The 23,049-nt window shown below is 45.4% G+C and overlaps 1 protein-coding gene across 7 annotated transcripts in view; it reads left to right on the top strand.

The window, feature by feature from the left end:
• The window catches only part of MYO7A (myosin VIIA), a 59,970-nt gene that overhangs the window by 16,726 nt on the left and 20,195 nt on the right, over positions 1-23,049 (top strand). For 4 of the 7 annotated variants that reach the window (XM_062513867.1, XM_062513887.1, XM_062513882.1 and 1 more), the window contains 15 exons: positions 1,195-1,337; positions 1,710-1,920; positions 2,398-2,533; positions 2,943-3,049; positions 11,662-11,799; positions 13,890-14,048; positions 14,396-14,488; positions 15,832-15,926; positions 17,017-17,101; positions 18,004-18,222; positions 18,333-18,440; positions 18,992-19,201; positions 19,754-19,957; positions 20,740-20,916; positions 22,604-22,693. In XM_062513867.1, the coding sequence (XP_062369851.1) occupies positions 1,195-1,337; positions 1,710-1,920; positions 2,398-2,533; positions 2,943-3,049; positions 11,662-11,799; positions 13,890-14,048; positions 14,396-14,488; positions 15,832-15,926; positions 17,017-17,101; positions 18,004-18,222; positions 18,333-18,440; positions 18,992-19,201; positions 19,754-19,957; positions 20,740-20,916; positions 22,604-22,693 (2,175 nt within the window). Of the gene's footprint in view, positions 1-1,194; positions 1,338-1,709; positions 1,921-2,397; positions 2,534-2,942; positions 3,050-6,520; positions 6,572-11,661; positions 11,800-13,889; positions 14,049-14,395; positions 14,489-15,831; positions 15,927-17,016; positions 17,102-18,003; positions 18,223-18,332; positions 18,441-18,991; positions 19,202-19,753; positions 19,958-20,739; positions 20,917-22,603; positions 22,862-23,049 lie in introns of all 7 variants that reach the window. The other 3 variants (XM_062513862.1, XM_062513865.1, XM_062513876.1) reach the window with 2 other exon arrangements.

Raw genomic sequence — 23,049 nt, forward strand, 5'->3', positions numbered from 1 at the left:
TCCTTATGCCTTCTGTTGATAAGCTGCAGAAATCTGCCCCTTCTGAGACTGGAGCATCCACTGCACAGAAAAAGGGTCTCTCTTGGTGCCCTTGTGAGCTCAGACCAGCAAATGCCCTTGAAACCATATTCTAATTGGGATGTACAAAGAGTTGAGATGGAAGGAGTCTAGGTGACCTGCTCTGCAAGGGATTTGCAATATGGACTGGAGATTGTCTGTACTCAAAGGGGACCTGCAGAAGGACCCAGCATTCTGAAATTACTTTACCTCAGCTTCAGGATAGATACTCAGCTGCTGTAAATCAGAACAACTCTACCAACACCTCTAGCACCCACACCTGAATTTCAGGATTTGGGAACATAAACAGCAGTAAATACAGCTAAACACAGGGCCAGGGATAGAGCAGTCCAGCGGCCATTAGAGCACCTGGAACATCTTGAGGCTTTGGAGTGATGAATGTTGATAGGGTGGGTGTGCATCGCTGCTGTGCTGTTTGCAGGCCCGTGTAAAATTGCAAGGCAAGCATTATTGGCATGCTTTGGCCAACTTGGGTCCTCATTTTGTCTGTGGGGAATTGGTAGATCAAGCTGGTTTGATAGCTAACTAGCCTTCAAATCCTGGCAGTGTCTTCTCTAGTGGTGATGGGCCTTCGAACTGGGCTCCCCTCTTGGTCACACTGCTCTAGCTTATAAAATAAAAATTAGTACAGTTTAAACATGAAGTTCTGAAATTACTGAAGCAGCAATATCTGTGTCATTAGATCATCAGACTGTTCAGATAGTGCTGCAATATTTCAGCTGTATCATCTTGTTCAAGTGAGCAAGATGTCCTTGCAGCATCACATGGCTCTGCTCTGCTAATCTGTAGAGAGGAATGTGTGGAAACCAAGGAAAGGCCTGTCTGGCTCCACAGCAAGCCCATAAATCCAAAATTTAGCACTATCCAAATTTGGAGTTTTGCTCTCAGTTGTCTTTTAGCTAGGCTTTCAGGTCTGTTTTCCTTGATCTGCATAATGGTTCTTGAAGCTTTAAACAATGCCAAGAGTCTGGCACAAACATTGGTGAGCAGGTCCTCAGGGACTGTCTGGTTGTTGACCACGCTTTAGAAGAACCACTTAGGGGTGAAGTGGTGACACACACTAGCAGGACAAACTGCTGAACTGTCTCAGTGAGCTCCATCTTTGGGATGTTGCAGGGAATTTATGGACGACTTTTTGTTTGGATTGTGGAGAAGATCAACGCTGCAATTTACAGACCTCCATCCCAGGAACTCAAAAGTATCAGGAGATCCATTGGCCTTCTTGACATCTTTGGCTTTGAGAACTTCACTGTGAACAGGTATGGAGCCTGCAAAAGGTGAACCAGGTCTTAATCCTCCTTCACAAGCCCACGTTCAAGGTCTTGCAGTCCTTTCACCTCTCCTGAAGTGAACTGGACTGGGTTGGACCAAGCCTTTTTCTATATGAGAAATAATCAGAGCTAATCAATTGCAGCAGACAGTGGAGTTGCTAAACTGATTAAGACCACACACATTAACATTGTTTTTGGAGAAAAAGTGATTGTCTAAACCAATAAGGAAATTCTAAGCCATCAGCAGCCTTACTGAGTGGTTGACAAGGTCTGAGAGTATTACTTCAAGTGTGGAGAAATATGTAGAAAAATTAACCAGTATGGATCTAAAGTGGCCTTTTCTTGACCTTCCCTCCACAGTTTTGAGCAGCTTTGCATTAACTTTGCGAATGAAAACCTGCAACAGTTCTTTGTGCGCCACGTCTTCAAACTAGAGCAGGAGGAGTACAACCTGGAGAACATCAACTGGCAGCACATCGAGTTCACTGATAACCAGGATGCCTTGGACATGATTGCCATCAAGCCTATGAACATCATCTCCCTCATTGACGAGGAGAGCAAGTTCCCCAAGGTGTGTTTTCGGCTCAGCCAGTGACTCTCCTGATTTTATCCCCTTCGTACTTGCATGCTTGGCGCTCTGTGAGAGATCTGCTCAGCCCCAAACACACATTCACCAGTGGCCTGCCTCTTTATAGTTCTTATTGTTCTCTTAAATTTTCTTCTGTCAGTGTCACAGCTATGCTAAAACAAGTGTTTCTGATGGGAAAATATGCCTGCAAGAGGCTAAAAAACATCCATTGGCAAAGTTTAAGAGAAAATGGTATGAAATATATTCCTTTGGGAGCATTATTTTGAATACAGAACTACATACTAGTGATATTTAATCAATTTCTGTCATTTCTGTACTTGACGTATATTCTCCAACATACCACTTCTCAACATAAATGCACATCATCACCAAGAAAAGAAAGAAATATGCTATTGACTGAAAAATTATTTCAATGGGAATAGCCTTGGTTAAATGTCAGATCTTTTCATGCATGTACAGGGTACAGATGCCACCATGTTACACAAGCTGAACTCCCAGCACAAGCTTAACACCAACTATATTCCTCCGAAGAATAACTATGAAACCCAGTTCGGCATTAACCATTTTGCTGGAATTGTTTACTACGAAACAAAAGGTAGGGGGCAGCTCCTAGGGCACTGCAGGGGGTGAGGGGATGTTCGTGGGCAGATGAGCCGCTGTTGTGTTGGAGCAGGGCAGGGTGGTAGTCCACACTAGTGTCAATGTATTCCTTTTCTGGCTGCAATGACTTGAATCTCCAGCTGTGCCCACGAGCTGCAGAGTTTGGTGCTGTTTCATTTGTGTGTGCCTGTGACAGAATGACAGTGCTTTGCACCACTGCGTCTTCAATCCAGCCTGAAGATGCACCTCTGTCTTCCTTCCCATGGTCTCTCTCTCTGCCTGCGCATTACTACCATTACCTCACCAAGATCATCCAGTAGTCCAAGAGCCCAGAAGCTGCTTGCAGCTCACATGCTGCCCATGTTGCACTGTGTCATCTATGTGTTGTCCCATTATTTCTCTAGGTTTCTTGGAGAAAAACAGGGACACGCTGCATGGAGACATCATTCAGCTGGTGCATTCCTCAAAAAACAAATTCATCAAGCAGATCTTCCAAGCAGATGTGGCAATGGTAATGCAGGCGGGGGAAGATCTTTCTTCACAAGGAGGGGTGTTCATGGAAGGGGTGGGAGATTTGCAGAGTCACATGCCTCTGATGTTCTTTGGGGTGTTTCAAACCTGTTAGTGAGAGTCAGTCATCAGGAAGTGTTAATGCAGTATCACGGATGCATCCACACTCACACCTCCAGTTCACTGCATTTGGTTCATCAAGTATTAAATTTTTTTTTGCTGTGATTGCCCCTCTGAACTGTGTAGGAATTGGAACACATAGGTTTGTGATTGTAGAAATCTGAGAGAAAAGTAACTGTGCCTTCCAGATAGGTCATCCAGATGCATGTATAAGAGAGTGAGAAGTAAACTAACAGAGGGCAGGTTTAGATTAGGCATTAGGAAGAAATTCTTACCTGTGAGGCTGGTGAGATACTGGCACAGGTTACCCAGAGAAGCTATGGATGCCCCATCCCTGGAAGTGTTCAAGTGTTCAAGTGATCTGGTCTACTGAGAGGTGTCCCTGCCTATGGCAGGAGGGTTGGAACTATGTAACCTTGAAGGTCCCTTTCTTTGAGTCCACGTAAAAACCAAATGCTTGTCGACCAGGTTAGAGAAAAAGGACACTATTGCTGGTTCTTAAGCACTGCAACAAGACTTGGAGGGAAACAGCTGTGTTTCACTGTTGCAACAGCAGGGAAAGGGGACACCAGTTATGAAAGCTGAACTTCAAAGCTTCTCTTTCCACATCCCCGTCCTCCAGGAGTTTATGTGCTTACTCCATGCTCAGTGTGAGAGAAGACTATATGCCTTGAAGTTTCAGAGAAAGGCAGAGTTATTGCTTTAACCTTTTCCACCCCATTTGAGCATTTATTACTGGGATACCAGCTTAAATGCTGGTAATGAGATTAGTGTCCATTTCACCTTCAATAACACAAATGATGTTCATGTTTAATAACACAAATGATGTTGTATAATGTTTTCTTCAGGAAGTTGAACATCTAAATCTTTCTACTCAACTCTGCTCCCAAAATTAAAGTAGAAAGTGTTCTAAAATATCAGTCTTGCGGAATCTGAAAGTCTATACAGATCAGTCACTATGGCCAAATCCCCCAGTCTTTCCCAAGGCAAAAGCTATGGGATGCAGAGGGTGTGGGGATAACATTTTTCAAAGCAAACAAATATTTGGCAGTCGGAGTACCATTTCCAAATGCCAGCCAATGCCACTGATGGACCAAGGGACTTAGGGACTTTCAGGAGTGCCAAGTTGTAAGTGCTGAATTCCTTTGCTTGTCAAGGGAAAGAAATATTTACATTCCAAAGACATTTTTTTTTAATATATTACGTGCTGTTTTGCAAGCCTTGTACATAACCTTTAGCCATTCAGTTTTGCTTCTACTGAAATTAATGATCATTATCCTTTTGACTTCATTAGGAATTAAAGAGAACATTTATCAATTACTAATTAAGCTACTAATTGGCATAACACTCCTGTTGGGTTCAGAGCTATCCTCAGAAGTGGATACTCCTGTTGAAGTAGGCACTAACTCCCTTAGCATCAGTGCTGCTGCTTACTTTGCTTTTTATTGTTTATTCCTTGCTGCTTTTTATTTTTGTTGTAAGCTTTGCAGTTGACTTTGGAAGTGATTTCTTTCTTCTTTGGGAAGAGCAGAGATGCACTATGGGGCATCAATGAAAGGATTTACACAGTCACACAAACTGTCTCATCTTTGGGAGGGATTCCCTACCAAAGCATCTTTAAAAGATGCTGGAAATATATAATAGCAAAGTTGAGATATCTGCCTGGATGTTGTTTAGGATCTGAGAACTGAAGCCTTTGAAAACATTGGAATCTTGGAATCCTTTTTTTTTTTTTCGTAAACTGTTTGGGGTCTTCTTGTAGTTCACTAGACATCTTCAGAATCTGTCCCAAGTGGTGGTCTTTGTGCTTTGATACTTTATGATGTCTGGCTTTCTTTTTGGAATGTGAGATTTTGAGCCTGACGTCATAGAACTGGAAGAAGAGCCAACATAGTGTACCAGCTCTCCTAGTCATGCACAGTATCACTGTGAACCTGGAGAGCACTAATTCCCTGAACACCACCACACAAAAATCCTCAGACAAGCAGGATCCAGCATGTGGCTGGGATGCTTTTGCCATTGCTTTCCAGCAACATTCAGTAGTTTGCAGCTCCTTTCATAGGACATGTGCCCCAAAAGAGGGAGTAAATGAGCCTGGGTCCTGGAAATTGATTGCATGTAGCAAAGATGTATGGTGAGGTGTCCTTGGAATGTCTTGGAATGATGCATGCCTTCCCTGAGCTTCAGTGAGGCAATCTGTGGAGGAACTTTCCAGTGACACAATCAAATATAACATCTCTTTAAAAGAGACAAGTGGCTAGAGACAATGCCACTTGAGACATATTCTGCTAAGGGCTAAATCAAATCATGAGGATTTTGCTCAACACCTTCCAAACTCTGGTCCTCAGGAGCTTTTTGATAAGTTTGTAGGATTTTTTGAGTAAGTCCACATCTGCTTTGCATTCAGTCTTTCAAATGGAGTCCTTATATTCCAGAAATTTGAGAAAGATCAGAGAAATTTGAAAACTGGTTGAGATTTTATATTCGAACATTGTTCAGTCCCTGAATGGCCTAACATTTGTACACAATGAAACCTGTGTGGTGAACTGGGTATTTCTGGAGCACATGAGGCTGTAAAGTCTCATTTATTCATGGTCATCACAGAGAAGGTTTATCTGCATGTGTTTGCTAAACAGGAACATTGCTGTGAGTGGTGCCAGGTGAAATTATGGATTGAGTGGGAGTTGTACACTGTTTCTCTGAGGAATCAGGTGGTATGGCTGCATTGCTTGCTCAAGGAACAGGTAGAAGGAGCAGTGGAGGATGGAACAGTGTAAAGTGAAAAACAAATGGGAAAATTCAGGGGGAAGGGGGGCTTTCCCCTTGGCAGAAGTTTAAATTTTATCAAGAATACCTGATTGTTGGGATTAAAATTAGGGATGAAGAGAGGGATTTCTTTAGAAAAGGAATTTTGGTATTAAAATTTAGAGAGGAAGGGAGGGATTTCTTTTGTGTTTTGTTCCTGGCACCTTTCCAACCAATGTATATAGAGACCAGAGATGTGTGAGGAAGAAGAGTGCGAATGGCTGAAATTGGATGGATAAAGAGTGAGGTCTAAAAATGTACAAAGTTTGTTTCCAAGAAGCAAGAGATGAACACTGGCAGCTCCCTCAGATTCAGAGTAGTGAACATTAAGACAAAGGAGAAAAGCCAGGAGATGGTTAGACAAAAATCTAAGAATTAATGCATTTTGTTCATGAGATATGTAACAGCTGGACTTCCAATGCTAAAAATGTCAGGCTCCCATTTCAGTTATTCCTTCTTTTCACTATTTGCTCTTCTCTGTCTCTGTTTTGTGTTTTGTTTTTGGTTTTGTTTTGTTTTGTTTTTTTTTAACCTGTGCTTCATGTAGTTTCTCTGTGGCTATGCATCCAGCACATTTGGCCAGTCGCCCACACCAAAGGTAAACTGAATACATGAGTTCCTCTGTTGTATACTCACCTCTCCTTGGCAAGGATTGTGCTTTACTCCTGTTGGTTTATTCCTCTTCCTGCACTATCTGTAGAGGATCCATTTCAAGTGACCAATGTGTTGGAGAGCCTTTTTACAGCTTGTTGAATAGGTACAGGTCTATGACTGTGTCACTTCATTCTGGGTCTCAACTCAGGAGAACTTTGTAATGATGGGAATTTGGTTTGGATAAAATCAGAACCAGGCCAAAGTTTTGAGGATTTTTTTCCTGATATTTGAATCATTTTAAATAACTTCATATGGTTCATCTGGGATTTAGCTGTTGTTTATTTACCATGGTGTCACCATTGGCTTCAGTGGGACATTATTCCTCCAAAAAACTCCAAATCTGATGCTGTTTTGCACTTTTTGAGGTAAGACAGTTCACATGCAAAGAGAGACCCCTGGATTGCATTTCTGGGTTGTTTGGAAATGCGATAATTTTTGGAGGTGGAGGGTAGTTCTTGTTCAGGGGGGACCTCACATATAAGCCTTCAAAGACAAGATAATATGAAATTTTGTCATGATCATCAAAAGAGGCTTTTGGGACCTTTTTTAGGTCTCTTCTGTTGCATCGCATCTGCTGACTGGTTCTGATAACTTCCCAAACCTTGCTTGCTAGTTGTTTGGCCATAAGGTAGCATTTTGTGTGCTAAAGATTTTATGAGATAAGCTTTGTGACTCTGCTCACATTTCCACGACCCCTTGATAACCAGAGGATTAGCCTGCTTTTCAAAATTCAGCTCTTTGCATGGGGCTGAATTTCATCCCTTTTCACTTCAACAGTATCTTTGATGTTTGGATTTGGAATTCCAGTGAGGAGGATCTGATCCAAAATGACTGAAAGCCATTCATTACAGAGGTGGACTCCTTCCGCTCTGTATCATGGTCAAAACTGTTTCAATTGGAACATTTCACTGTGCCCTGCTCTAGAGCTGTAGCAAAAATAATAGTCTTTCCTGAGTTAAGATATGAGAGAGCTGGAGAAGGATTTTTCACAAGGGCCTTGAGTGATAGGACAAGGCGAATGGCTTTAAACTGAAAGAGAAAATGTTTAGTTGAGGTATTAGGAAGAAATTATTTCCTGTGAGGGAGGTGAGGCGCTGTCACAGGTTACCCAGAGAAGCTGTGGATGCTCCATCCCTGACAGTGATCAAGGCCAGGTTGGATGGGACCTTGAGCAACCTGATCTAATGGAAGGTGTCCCTGCCCATGGCAGAGGGATTGGAACGAAATGAACTTTTAAGATCCCTTACAGCCCAAAGCATTAATAATTCTGTGATGCTATGGTGGGATTAAATACAGGAGACAAACATGTAAAATCTGCCAGAAAAGTTCAAACCAGTTTTTTCCTCTGAAGATGTCAACAGGTAATTCAGGGAAATGGGAGTTTTGTTGTCAGAGTTGATCTTACGAATAAACTTCATGTTTTGTAGGTTGTCTAATGAATAATAATTGTTCATATTTGTTAGGCACTGAGGTAAAGGTGGAACAGCCATGAAAAAAATGATTTTTCATATATGCATATATATATATATATATATATATCAATAAGCTTTTAGTTCAAAACAGTGATACTTGGCACTGTTATGTAGCCCATGTCAACTTTGTGTTGGAATGCACTTTGCAGACTGCGCAGCCTTTAGGAGAAAGACTCTCTTCACTATATGACCTGAAGGCCACCCCAGAGACATTTCATATAAAAACATAAGAAACAAAAGGAATACTTTTGCCCAGAAACTGCATGTCACATTGGCATGGCTCAATTTAGTGACTTTATAATCCTAGAGAGATGGGAGGATGGTCCTTTGTCCAGAACCTTTCCCCAAAATGTTGCTTGTGGCACATGCTTTGCCCTCCTTCCCTAGCTGTCCTCAAGTATTTCATCTTTCTGCATTTCCACTGAAGCAGGCTGCCATCTCCTGATGGTGTTTCTGGTGTGCCAGCAGCCTTGTCCTTCAAGGAGGAGAAGGTGCAGAGGGACAGAAGGAATAACCTCTACCATTCCTGGCTCAGTGACATTTCTCTTTGTAGTTGCCATTCTCCTTGCCTTTTGTCTTGGTGTTGCGGCAAGCCACGTATGTGCTTGCACTTCCAAAGTTCAGGCTGGCTTGAGATGGCAGAAGAAAGCGGAATTGAAGTATGTCATGGTGGTCTGCACACCATTCTGAACTCTGTTCTGCATGCTCCTTCTCTGTAAATCATTTAATTCTCTTTGTTTCCTCGTTTTTCTTTTCTGGTTTTGAGTCTTTTCCTCCTTTGATGTTGAGTACAGGCTGAGTACTCCAGTATTCGGGCTCCAGTCTGCAGTACAGCACCTGTGAATCCTGCTCATCCTTCCCCATCTTACACAGGTCTCATCCTCCCTTCTACTGGGCTTTGTGTGGACACAAGTGAGGAGATGGTCTGAGTCACAAAGATGCTGCAGTCTCAGAGTTTGAAAGCTAGGAAATGTCTGGCCAGGGAAAAGCAGAATGTATCAGCCCTTCCTCCATCAGGCTATGGGGACTGGGTCTGGTTTTATCTTAAAAAGTACTTCTCCTCTGCAGTAAATCCTGCATTTTCAGTGCCTTGATAGGCTATATTGAGAGGCTGCTCCACTCCTTTTTTGGGGTCGTTCTGCTGAAGTAAGGGAAGAGGTGTGATTCTTTCCAAGCTGGTGTTGAGGTAAGGCAGGAAAAACCACAACTACTTGAGTGGTGTCACCCATCCCTGAAGGATGAAGCAGATACAAAACACTTGTCAGAGTATTTATTGTGTATCTGAGAGCCCAAAAAGTGTGCATAGGAGTCGTGCCCACCATTGAGAGGGCTCTGTGCACAAATGTGCACAGGCCCTGAAATGTCATCCCTGCATGGGATGATGTGGCCTTGACAGGGGGAGCCCAGACTGCTCTGACTATTTGGACAGGAAGACAAGCTGCTCTCTGGTCACTGTCCCTTCCTTCCAACTCCTCCCAGAAAAAAGCTGTCAGATGTAAGGATGGAGATGGCACCACTGCTTTTTGCCAGATCTGGATGCATGCAGGAAAGAAATGCAAGGCACCAGCAAGCTGGAGAGGCATTTCTTGCTGTCTGGGAGCAAACCACTTGTGCATTCCCCTGTACACCCTTGTATAAAGTTTTGCTCCCTTCCTAACACCATGGCTTAAAAATGATCTCTCCCAGCCAAGCCCAAACTGACTAAAATTTGGTTAATATGCAATTGTTTCTGACTGCCAGCCCTGCTCCTGCATCTGTTGCTGCTTCTAACCCCTGTGGCTGTCCTTTCACATCTCACAGAGGTGATCTGGTATGCATAATTAGCAATGTGATAAGAAAGCATTCATCAAAGCCTTTCAAAGCAGGATTCTTGCTGAAACAGCCTTTTCCTCAGAAAATCTGTGGCAAAATATGAGCATCAGACTCTACAGTGCTCTGCAGGTAGCAGCTGTATCCATTAATTATTCTAGATTGGTTAGCTGTTTGTCCTTCTGGGGAGGATTTTGCTGGGAGAGATCACTGGTAGCCCCCCACACTCTTATTGACAAGCAGGCCAGGTTTTTGTGGTGTTTGCATGAGCTGGGTTTTCTCTTGCTGGATTTCCATGATGACTTTGTGTTTGTCTTGATTGGGTTTGTCTCAACATCAAATTTAACCTGAGCTGTGTAAAGTCCCGGTTCGTAGCAAAGGGGTTGGACTAGAGGGAATTTGTAATCCCTTCTGATCCAAACTGTTCTGTGATTGTGTGGAATTCCACAGTTTTGAAGGGTGGGAATGTTAAAGGTTATTAGTGGTATGTGATGAAGCACATGTAAAGATTTTAGCAACAGTAGAACTAAACACAGCAACAAAAATGTGCAAATAAACACTGCAAAACATGGCCAATGCAGATGAGGATTTTGTGACTCCACGTGTGGCTTGGCCACTTGAAAATAAGAGTAAATTTGGAGGAAAACTGCATTAAAATCCTGCTGGAATCCTCCCTTTGGGAATTCTCTGGACACCAATTCATGTCACAGGACATGTTACATGCTCACCCCGTTTTTAATTAAGAGGGAGTTGCCTCCTGGTGCCCAGCTCTTCCTCCAGCCCTCCAGCATTGCCTGCTGTCCCACAAAGGCTCCCTGAGCACGAGACCTCACTAGACACACAGCACCACTGTGGCTGATGTGTAATGAGCTCAGGTAATAGTGTCTGGCACGTGAAATGGGCCAGGGACTTCATTTGGAGCTGGTTTAGCAAGGTTTTCCCAGAGCAGCCAGATTGGACTGTTAAGGGAAACATACACATTCTCATTTAGAAACACTTGTCCCAGAACAGAGATTGGGTTATTAATTTGACCAGGTGAGCTGAAACAAGAAAAATATTCCAAATCACCATGATTCCCCCTAAATACTCAACGTTATTTAGTCTAGTTAATATTCTTTTCCAAAGGAAACTTGAATCTGTGGTAGTACAGGCTGAGGAATCTCAGCAGAAGTTTCTGGAACTGTTGCAGTCACCCTGCAGCAAGCATTCTCCTGGATTATTCTTTACCCTAAATGAGTCTCTGGTTCCTGTTCCAGGGAGCAGGAGGAGCCCTGCCTGGCATGAGGAACCATGACAGAGGGTTTGGCACGCCCATGCTGCAATGCATGGGGACAGAGGGAAGCCCATGCTGTTCCTGAGAGTATCCCTGTGCAGGTGCATTGCCCCAGGATGTAAAACAGAGAATTTTGATGGCCCAGAAGAGGCTGTTTGCTCTTATGGGTAGTTCTTCCTCATGGTTCTACATAGGGAAGATGGGTTTTCCAGTCACACAGAGAGGTTCAAGCAGGAGAAAATAAATCCCGGCACTTTTCCTGCCTGCATAGAGCCATATAGAGTAGAGTAGGCTGCTAGAGCCCGGCCATTGCCAGCTCACAGCCTCTGCCCTTCCCCTCTCCTGCCACAACTTTCAGCCACCTCTGGCCCCACTCCCAGCTCCAGCCCCGGCTGTTGCAGGAGGCTCCTGGGGAAGGCCAGAGGGGAAAGGCAACGTTATCCTTTCATTTCCTGAGTGCGCTGCGCTGGGGTTTTGCAGGGAGCAGAGACGAGGAAGCGCTCGCCAACGCTCAGCAGCCAGTTCAAGCGCTCCCTGGAGCTGTTGATGAGGACTCTCAGCGTGTGCCAGCCCTTCTTCGTCCGCTGCATCAAGCCCAATGAGTACAAGAAACCCATGGTAAGTCCCGCTTTTCTCTCCTGGTTGCTTTTTGTATGGGACTGCCAGTGGGGTCATTCTGCCCTGGAGCTACCGGAAAAAGTCCTTTGGGCATCAGTGGAGCTGGGATTAATCCTGCACACTTAGAAAACCAACCCACAGCCTGCTGTGCAAGCAACAGAGTCACAAAAGGGTTGGCAAAATTGGGCACTCGCTTTGCAGTCCAACAGCACCCCAAAACCTTTTGCAGACGGTAGCTCCTGGTCTTGCCTTTCTTCCCAAGGACAATCTCAAGGAATTCACCCCGCAGCCCTTTATCCTATAGGAAATGCCCCTCGGTTTCCATAGGGGGTAGTCTCCTTCCTGCCTGAGATTTCAGCTGAGACATGGGTTTAGTTCTGTGGCAGAGTTCAGTGCTCTCTAAAAATCATCCTCCCATGGGTGTCTTCCTTAAAAATCTTTGTTCCCGATGGATCTCCCTCATTTTAAATCCTGTTTGATCCTTTCCACTGCCTTTTGATTTTCTCCACCAATTACAAAAGCATTGTTCCAAAAGCAGAGGAAAAAAAGAGGCAAAATAGCACAGAGGAAGTGTGAGAGGAGGTATCTTGCTCCAATTCAGTGATTTGCTTCAAAAGCAATGAACACTATGGGGGCAAACCTTTAGGAGCAAGTGAAAAGGAAGGAGAGGGGATCCCCCTGGCCACAGACTGCTCAAGGAAGGGACTCTGGATTTTGCAGCAGAAGGCAGGTGATAAGGTGAGTGCTGCAAGCCCTGATCCTGCTCCTCACACCTTGCAGGATCCAACATTGATGCTGTGAGCAGTCACTCTTACCTGCTTACCACACTTAATAGTGGTATTTCTGGGAAAGGAAGAGCTTTATTTAATAAATGATCTAGCCAGAGCTGGAGCTTTATCTAAAGTCAGATCTGTTAGTAAAGGTCAGCTGAGTGCAAAAAAAGCATAAAACACTGAATTTCAGAGCTGTTATGCACAAACAGTGTTTGTCTGAAACTTATTTTTGCTGTTCAGTGAACCTAATACTATAATTCTAATACAGAGCAAAAGATTTGGTGGGTCTCTCAGATCATTTTACTGTGCTCTTATCCTGGTTTTGGTGTGAGTAAAAAGGCACCTATTCGCCTGTTAATGTAATATTTTGGGTAAATATTTAATAGTAGGTCTGATCTGTGATAATCATCTGAGCAGAGATTAGAACAAGACCTTCTTTTGGATCATAGGTGATGTTGAGAAATAGGTGTACATCCTGAACTGACATTAGCAAATTACCCTAAGTGACCTGTCTCTGAGCTGTTTTTACACCTGGATGTCTGGAATTCAGTCTGGTACTTTGTGTCCTGCATAGGAAGTCTGTATCTCACCAGGTCTTGCTAGTGCTAAGACAGAAGTCTCTGTACTACCTATTTGTCTACAAAACTTTCAGTGGGACAGGAAAGCAGCTTCAAGTTTGGAAGAATTAGACAAAGAGAAATTAATCTTCCCATTAAAGAAATGAGTGGATGAGCTAACACTGAATCAGAGACAGCAGTGTGATATGAAATGTGATTTCTTGCTAAATTTAATTTTGGCCCTGGTTTAATAATCCAAAGGAAAAGAAATCCCAGATAAAGGCACACAGAGCTCTGCAGGGTGACTTCACAAGCGAACATTGTCTGAGAGATCATTTTCTGTCCCTGCCTTTGAAGGAAAACGTACTGATAGTGATAGGAAATGGGATAGCGGAAGCGAAAGGTCAGTGGAAAGTCCTGACTGTTTGTTACTTTGTGTTATTCTAAAACTTTTACTTCCTTCTGAAATGTGCTTTGGGCGGGGGGGGGGATTGTTTGTATCGGGATGCTGGCTGGAGTTCTCAGAGTCTGTACATCATCCCGTGCTGCTGCTTCTGAGCTTCTGAGTATTGTTGTGGTTAGTCCAAGAGAAAGGCGTGGGATGAATTAGATAACAAAACCATGCAAAGAAAATCAAAACTGCCTCCAGTAGTCTGTGCCTCATCAGGCCTACGCAGAGGAGCACATAGTTGCCTGTAAGTGCAATGAACGAGCCCTAAAAGATTTGCAGTCGAGCCCCTGTGTCCTGTAACCCCCCCAGCTGTTTGATCGGGAGCTGTGTGTCCGTCAGCTGAGGTACTCAGGGATGATGGAGACCATCCGCATCCGCCGGGCTGGATACCCCATCCGCTACACCTTTGTGGAGTTTGTGGACCGCTACCGGGTGCTCATGCCTGGGGTGAAGCCAGCCTACAAGCAGGTGAGAATCCTCTTTCATAGGTACGAGTGCTCTCTGCTGGGCAATCTCCAGAAATATTTATGGGGTGTGGCTCTTCTCCAAAAGCAGTTATGCAGCATTTGATCCCCAGGTGTCACAGTGGTGCTCTGGGCTTTCCAAGTGAAAGAAAAATGGTTACAGGGCTGGCAGGGACAGGTAGCCATATTCAGCCTGTCTGTCTCACTCATCTTAAACAAAGTGACGGTAAAGCCATAAGAACCTCATTAGAAGAAAACTGCAGGATTTGGGACCAGAAGAGGTTTACACTGGGCTTGGGAGGAGCAATGGGTGAGTCTGGTCCTGGCGAATCCCAACCCCTTTTCTGTCAGGGTGACCTGCGTGGGACATGCCAGCGCATTGCTGAAGCAGTGCTGGGGAAGGATGATGACTGGCAGATTGGCAAGACAAAGATATTTCTAAAGGTGGGTGGTTCTCCACATTCCCCCTGCCATCTTGGGTCCTTCCCTCAAGAGGCGTGTCCTACCATTTCCCTTTCATCACAACACATGACCCTTTTCCATGGTCTCTGGGCTAGCATGTCAGTGGGTAGAACCTGGCTTAAGGCAGAACATTTGGGGCTGGTTTAAGAGCAGCAGGAAGGAGGAAGTTCTGGCGTGGTGCCAGCACTGATGCATTCACAAATCCATACCAGCACAAAAGTGGTCACATCCAGTGCACAGCCTTTTCCCTCCTGGGCTGAGTGGTTCAGCTTCCTCTCCTGCCTTCGCCCAGAAGGCACAGCAGCAGGAGGGATGCCCATGCAGAGCCCTGAAGAGAGAGGGACGTGAGCACAACAGGCTCATTTTGCTTTCTGCACATCCTTGTGCAACCCAAAATGTGTCTACAGTCTCCTTTTCTGCATCAGTCCCACTGACACAGAGCAGTCCAACACTGCAGGTCCCCTGCAGTCCCATACACACTCATCTTTCCTTACAAACCCATTCCTGTGCTGTTCTGGGAAGGTGAGTCTTCTCTTGAGCAAAAACCCCAACGATAAAACCTGACTTGCTTACACCTAAATTCACCCCCAAATCCCACTGCCAGCACAAACACCCCCATCTCTTCCCCAGAACTTGTTCCTACTAGTTGCTCTTTCCAGAGCCTGTTATCAAGATTTCACAGCTGTCAGGACAGGAAACAGAGAAATTGGGAGGCCCCGAGGGGCCGTGGGAGGTCGAGCAAACCAGGAAACGTGTGGAACTGCCTCTGCCACATGCAGTGTGGCATGGCTCAGCTTGCCATGACTGGGAAAGAAAGCTGAATCACACATAACATGGGAGTTATCAGAATAAAGTTTGGATTAGTGCATCTGAATGCCTCAGGGCAAAGGAAATTCAGTGTTTGAGGATCTTTTTTTTTTCCCTTATGTTAGGGGGCCATTGCAGTCTTGGCTGGAAGAAGTAATGGGACCCAGGCAAATAGGAGTTTCTTTGCAAAGCTCTCCAGTGCTCCTAGGAGCTGCTACCATGGCTGAGAGCAATAGGAGGGAGCTCTGCAGGGAAGGGTGATGTAATTTGGTTGTTTTCAGACTGTGAAATATTGCATTTGCAGCTTCTGGATGACCTGTTTCATTTGGGAATGAAAACTATAGATCACTAGGGTTTATGTTAGGACTTCCCCAGTGAGCAAGTGGGGTAATACGTGGTATATAAAATGACCCAAGAGTTTATTTTGGACAACCGTCCTGGACGGGGGTCTTGTACCACCCACATATCAGGCAGAAGGAGAGCTTGAGACATTGGTGTTGTGTTGCTTCCTCCCACAGGACCACCACGACATGCTGCTGGAGATTGAGAGAGACAAGGCCATCACAGACAAAGTCATCCTCATCCAGAAGGTGGTCCGTGGGTATAAAGACAGGTAGGTATGAACCCCACAGCCAAATGGGAGCTGGGCTATGTGGGATGCTTCACCACAGCAAGTGGCTTCTGGAGGCTGCATCACTCCTTTGGTGCCCAGATGACCAGAGGGGACCCCTGATGTGTTGGCACTCAGGTGCAGCAAGTACTGTAGGAAAACAGTAGTGGAAACAAGAGGGTAACTCTGTTATCTGCCCCAGTCCCGGAGAGAACAAGACCTTCTGTCCCTGTTCAGTGCCATCTTCAGGGGATGTGGTGTTTGCTATGACAGTGCAGCAGTGGACTCTGAGCCAGCCAAAGGCAACACTGAGACTCCAATCGATGGAGATCCCCACAAGACTGCAGAGGGAAGGAACACTGCATTACCTACTGCTACTAAAGTTGCTCTCCCCTAGGCTCAAGGAGTTCAGAATTCTTCCCTTTGCAACCCAGTTTCCAGACATGGAAAGAGGACAGGTAGCTCATGGCACTGTTGTGGATGAAGAGGGGGAGCCACAGCGAGGGACAAGCTTCACCTACGGAGGAGGGACAGTTCTTGGGGTTCTATGCTCTTTCATTGACAAGCTATGGCTGTGACTCAGGTTGTGTGTTGCAGAAAGGGGCACATGTTAAATAAGTCATCAATCTTTCACACACTGATCATAGCGAGACCCCCCCAAGGCCACCCAGTTGTCTCCATGTTGTCTGCAGGAAGAATCAGATCAGGCTGAGAAAGACTGGAGGAGCAGATAGGGATAGCAGCATGGTGTTGGTGAGGTTTGCTCTCAATCATTTGGGTGGGAAAGGACACAGAGGGAAGAAATTTTAGGTGTGAGAAGAGGATGCGGAGCTGAGGGAAGGAGAGAACCATTCCTAGCATCTCCTTCCCATTCCCATAATGTGGCATAATCTCCCTGCAGGAACCTCTCAGAGAGCATGCCTACAGATGTTTTTATGAAAGCAAGGAGGGCTGGGGAAGGAGACATTTCCATGCCAAAAATGCAGTGTTTATTCCACGTGGACACTCAGGTTCAAATCTCCAAGAAATGAGGCCCAGGAGATGATAACTTGTGGCCAAACCACAGAGGCAAATGATTGAAATGCTTTTGCAGATCCAATTTCCTGAAAGTGAGAAATTCAGTCCTGATGATTCAGAGATACTGGCGTGGACATAACTGCAGGAAGAACTATGGTGCTGTAAGTACAGCGGTGCTTCCTCACACCTCTGCCTTCCTGCCTCTTTCACCTGGGACATACACAAGGGTTTCCTGGTTCAAAATGTCCCACTGAATGTCGGAAGTGGTAAAGTTGGCTTTTATCAGTTGGAGCGATGAATGGAAGTTTGTTCTTTTGCTTTGTCATCTCATTGAAGAGAACACCTCCTAGCTGTTCTTTCCCCTGTGACATATATGTCCATTGCACCAACTGGTCATTTGGGGTTTTGTAAGTCTTCCCCTAGTTTCCAGATGACTGAAAACTCAAGAGCAGCTTCCTCTGAAAAATGGACTCCATCTCCATGTGGGACCATATTTGGATTTCTCACCATCCCAGTCCATAGTCCTCTCCCTGTTACAGCTGGTTTTGACCCAACAGCAGGGTGTTTTTGAAAGTGTGTTAAGGTCTAAAGTATCTCAATATAATCTTGAAAGCCTGCAAGGTCTAAAGTATCTCAATATAATCTTCCAAGTTTGCAACTTGATAGAAATAGCAACTTCCAGGCTTTCTAGGATGTTGCCTCCTGCCATCAAACAGCACCTTGACTGTCAGGCAGGAGTTTTGCAGATGCTGGCCGGAGGTAGGAGCAACCCTCATGGCCTGTGGCTACCCTGGGATGGCCAACCAGACATCCTGGGGCCTCTCAAAGGGCCAGTGGGGAAGAAACTGTGTTTGTCCTTCCTGGGCTTTGAATCAGCAGCAGCCAGAGGGCTTCATGTCTCCACCCTCTTGGAGAACCTCCCTCCAGAAGGTTTGCTATCATGGGGACTGATTTTAGCAGCTCTTATTTACAGCCATGCAAGCAGGAGATTAGCAGTGGAAATCTCCTTAGGGTGGGTGAGCCCCTGGCTGGCGGGGTGGTTTCATCCTGCTCCCTCTTGCAGATGCGGATTGGCTTCCTGAGGCTGCAGGCCCTGTACCGCTCCCGCAAGCTCCACAAGCAGTACCATATGGCTCGCCGGCGGATCATCGAGTTTCAGGCACGGTGCCGGGGCTACCTGGTCCGTAGGGCTTTCCGCCACCGGCTCTGGGCTGTCCTCACTGTCCAGGCCTACGCCCGGGGCATGATTGCCCGAAGGCTCTACAAGCGCCTCCGCGGGGAAGTAAGTACTGTGGAGGAGAAACGGAGATGAGCAGAGGGGAGGAATGCATGCTTCTGCATCGTGTGCTCTTAGGTACCTATTCAGAAAGGCTCTTATGTTTATTCCTGCAGTACTATCGACGCCTGGAAGCAGAGAAACTTCGGCTGGCAGAAGAAGAACGACTTCGAAAGGAGATGAGTGCCAAGAAAGCCAAAGAAGAAGCAGAAAAGAAGCACCAAGTACATGGGGACTGATCTCTTTCTGGGGTTCTGGCTGTTCTCCAGGAACTAGTTTTGTTCCTTTGAGGGGCAATGACAAAAATATCTGAGGGATTTCTGCCCTGCTTGAGTGGTTTATATTTAATTCTCTAAAGTACTCTGTGCTCTTTTAGTTTGAATCTGTTCCAGAATTTCTGATTTGCTGCACAGGAATGCCAGAGATTATAGTTATTGTTCACTTTTGCAATTGTATAAAGGGGGAACTGGGACACTCTGTATGTGTGTGGACATGCAGGGCTGTTGTATAAAAGAAAAAAAAATAGGTCAGTGAGAGTTTTTGTGCATGGACCAACACCCCTAAAAAGGCACTAAGGAATGGGGAAAATGCATTGCTTTGACCTTCTGCAATTGGGAAACTGAGACATGGATATGTCACTGATTTGCTCCAAGTTATGATGCGGGTACAGTGCCCTAAGCACCAGGCAGCCTGCCTTCCTAATGCCAGGCCTTGTGGAATTTACTGCCAACTCTTTGGAAGAAGCAGTTCAGTCATTGCACTTCTCTTTTTGCAGGTACGCCTGGCCCAGCTGGCACGGGAAGATGCAGAGAGAGAAGTAAAGGAGAAGGAGGAAGCACGTCGGAAGAAAGAGCTCTTAGAAAAAATGGAGAGAGCTCGCAATGAGCCAGTGAATGACTCAGAAATGGTGGACAAAATGTTTGGATTCCTGGGGACAACCTCCTCCCTTCCTGGCCAGGAGGGACAGGCACCCAATGGCTTTGAGGTACTGGAGATGTACAGGAGCATGGCTATCATATGACAGGCGTCAGCAAAACATTAATAGATCAAGAAAGAGTACAGTAATAAAAAAGTGTGTCTCTGAAGGCTTCCTTCAAGACCAGGCTCTCCTGTGTGGCCCCAGAGGGTTACTGTGCTGTGTCTAGAGATGGGCAGGCAGCCTGGCAGCTTTCCCTGGGACTACCAAATGAAGAAGAGCAGTATCCCTATAAGGTCATCAAGGTCTTATGGTCTTTGAGATCTTTCCTTTTAGGTTCATCACAGCTCATGGCATTTAGCTCTTAGACATCCTTTCCCCATGCTATGAGTGGGGCCATGCTTGTTGCTTCTTCTACTGCTCTGGGGACATTCCTAGGCACAGGCATGTCCTTCAGAGCTCGGGCTTTGCATGGGCTCTAGAGCTGTATTCTATATGTTTCCTCCAGCTGTCTTTTCCTTTTGGGATGGAAATCAGACTGGCTGAAAAGCCAGGCCCAGAGGAAATGGTGGTTTGATATCCAAAGCCATGCTGAGTGTCTGACATGTGCTTCCACAACAGGATCTTGAGCAAGTCCAGAAGGAACTGGAGGAAGAGGACCTGGATGCAGCATTGCCTCTCCCTGAGGAGGAGGAAGAAGACCTCTCAGAGTACAAATTTGCCAAGTTCGCTGCCACGTATTTCCAGGGCACAGCAACACACACATACATCCGCCGGCCTCTCAAGCAGCCTCTCTTGTACCATGAAGATGAAGGAGACCAGTTGGTGAGGCAGGGGATGAAAAACCTTGAGCAGGGCTGGGTGGGTTGGAGAAAGCCTGAGTAATCCTCCAGCCAAAGGGCACCAGGAGTTTCCATTTAGGGATAGACTCCTCTGCTGCACGTGTCTATGGCCACTGTCCCACCAGTATGCTTTGAGTGCTGGCAAGACAGTGAATATTAGAGGGATGGAACATTAGAGAGGAGGGTCCCTCTCTGTAGATTGTTATCTATATTAAGACAATGAGGTGCTCAGGGCATGAGCAATGGAAATTGTTGCTTCAGTACCGCTTCTAGGGAGCTGTAAGTGTTGTTTCTTACCTTGTACACACCAGTGAAGAGGTAAAAGTGAAGAGCTGCTTGTCCATAGCCAGCAGTACAAGAGCAGGAATGGATTGAACCTGCATGTCTTTAATGCATATTACGTTATCCATGAACTCGCCTTCACTGTGGCTCTACTTCCCCTCTGCAGTAGGTTAGGAGCTGCCAGTCCCTGCCTCTTGATAAATTTGGCATCTCCTGTCAAGAAGCAGGGTAGGGTTCACAAACACATCCATGGTGGCACGAGCACAGAGCCTGAATGTGTGGTTGCAGCCAGCAGCCTGCCCAGCATTCAGAGAGGACATGTGCTGCAGGAAAAAACTGTTAGTTATTGCACAGGGAAGTATTGTATGTCCTGCAGATGTACAGAGAGACCATGGTGGGGATCCTGATGGATTCAGCATGGCTTGACCACCACCTCCACTGCCCTGGTGTGAGCTAACAGGGTATAACTTTCCTTTCAAATAGGCAGCACTTGCTGTATGGATCACGATTCTGCGTTTCATGGGAGACCTCCCTGAGCCGAAGTACCACACAGCTATGAGTGATGGTGGTGAGAAGATACCAGTAATGACAAAAATATATGAGACTCTTGGGAAGAAGACCTATAAGAAAGAACTGCAGGCTCTTCAGGGAGAAGGAGAGGTAACTGCTGCGGCTGTAAAAGAGATGTTGTCAGATTAGGTGTGGGATATTGAAATGTGTTGGAAAGAAACAACTTGCGGTGTTTGCTGCAGGCAATCAGTTTGTTGATTTTATTTGCACTTATGCTATGAAGGGAGAATTGCCTGTGATCCTGTCCCTTCCTCACAGGGAGAACTGAGCATCCGCCCGCTGAATGTTCCCCAGTGAAGGAAGTGCCCTGATATCTTTCATGGGACTTTGATCTCTCTCCTCCACCCTGCAGAGCTAAAGTACAGTGGGGGGAATGTAATGTCCTGTGTTTCTTATTTGGGGATTTCCTTTTTATCTCCCCTGAGTCAGAAGAGACTAAATTAAAAATGTGCCCTTAATCTTGTTGCAGGAAGTAATTAATTACCAGGGGATTAAGCTGTGGAAATAAAAATTAAAAAAAAAAAAATAAACCAAAAACCCTGTTGCATCCTGAGTGCCCTCTGGATGTCCCTGGAGGACTTCATCTTAGTATCCTTCCCAGACAAAACATTATTCTGGATAAATCAATGTCCACAGTGCTGATATATTTTCATCTTTGGCAATTGCTTTATTCAGTAGGACAAGATGTAATCCGCTATTGGCATCTTATGGATGCCACTGTTTAATTTTCAGGAAGTTTTGTTGACAAATCTCTGCAGTATTTGTGGAGGTAAATTAACAAATCTCCCTGTTCTTGGAAATGGCAATACCATTCAGCACTTCCAGTGAATTACCTGATGAAAGTAGCCTCAGGATCATAATTCTGTGAAAATATGCACCAAGAACCACCTTTCATTCCTTCCACCCATAATTTCTTGCTTGTTTATCACAAGAAGACGTATTTTGGCCAACTGAGATATCAGGTAGTACAGAAGAGAAGGAAGTTTAAGCTCTCCTTTTTCTCTGTGGTTACATCATCTCTTCACAGTACAAAAAGATGCCTGAGCAAAATGATATGCAAATCCAGCATCAACTCATGTTTATAATGGATATAAACCACCACAGCCACAGGATTCAAAGTGTCAATTGGGTGTGAAATCATGTTTTTTTCAAAGCTGTTTAAATGGGTAGAGGTTAACTAAGTCCAAAAGTTTGCTATGAAAGCAAACTTCCATAGCAAACTAAAGCAAACTTTTAAACTTTGCTATAAAAGCATGCTCTCTGTAAAAGTAGAAAGCCAGCAAGTAATTGGATGATAATATAGTCAGTACCTGGAGCTGTCCCACATCAAAGATGTTCCTCTGGGAAACCTGATAGAGCACAGGGCTGGTTAAAATTTATGAAACCACAATGGGTAACTACCTGTCCAAGAATCACTGGCTAGATGACTTCCAGCTAAAAATGCTGTGCAAATGGCTTGTCTCAGAGAGTTGTCTTGCTCATCTCATTTCCACTGTCATACAGCAGAACTGGGTGGGCCTGAGTTAAACATAAATCAGCCATGTATTCAACATAAGTTTTTTCATGTGTTCTCAATGTATATTTTTGATCTGAGGGACGCTTGCTGATTAGAGAGTATCTACAAAATTCAAAGCCATCCCTGGGTTTTCAAGGGGCACAGGAATATGGGTCCAGACTCCTGGTTCCCACCAGTCTCTGAAACGCTCTCTGCTCAGGATTAATGGTCTTTTGCAGCTTGGCACCTCACCATTTTGCACCCACCCCTCTTGCTTTGCAGAGTACTCACATTGATGGGCACAAGAAGAACAGTGTGCGGCACAAACTGGTCTCCTTAACACTCAAGAAGAAATCCAAACTGACTGAGGAGGTGAGGGGAGACGCTTGGCCGCCTGGCAGCACAAGTGCCGTTGGATTGTCTGCAGCCCTCTCTGACTCTCTTCTGCTTTTCCCTAGACAACATAGAACCAGCCCTCCTCTGGGTTTGGCGCTACCTGTCTCTCTGCCTGAAAGATTTAAGGAGTGTTTAAGGGGAAAGGTTGGCTTCCCGTGTCTCCTTGAGTCATTCTGCACCTCGCGCCGGCCTCCCCTCGGCTCCTGTTCTCCATTCATCCAGCACCTTCCCTCCCCTCTTTCACAGCCCTCCATCCAGCTGCCGATACCTCTCACCACTCTGTGATGGTCTGATTGTTATCCCTGCTTTTAGTTTCCTGCCCTCTACCACAG

This window comes from Cinclus cinclus, chromosome 2 (genome assembly GCF_963662255.1).
Source record: "Cinclus cinclus chromosome 2, bCinCin1.1, whole genome shotgun sequence".
Lineage (NCBI taxonomy): Eukaryota > Metazoa > Chordata > Aves > Passeriformes > Cinclidae > Cinclus > Cinclus cinclus.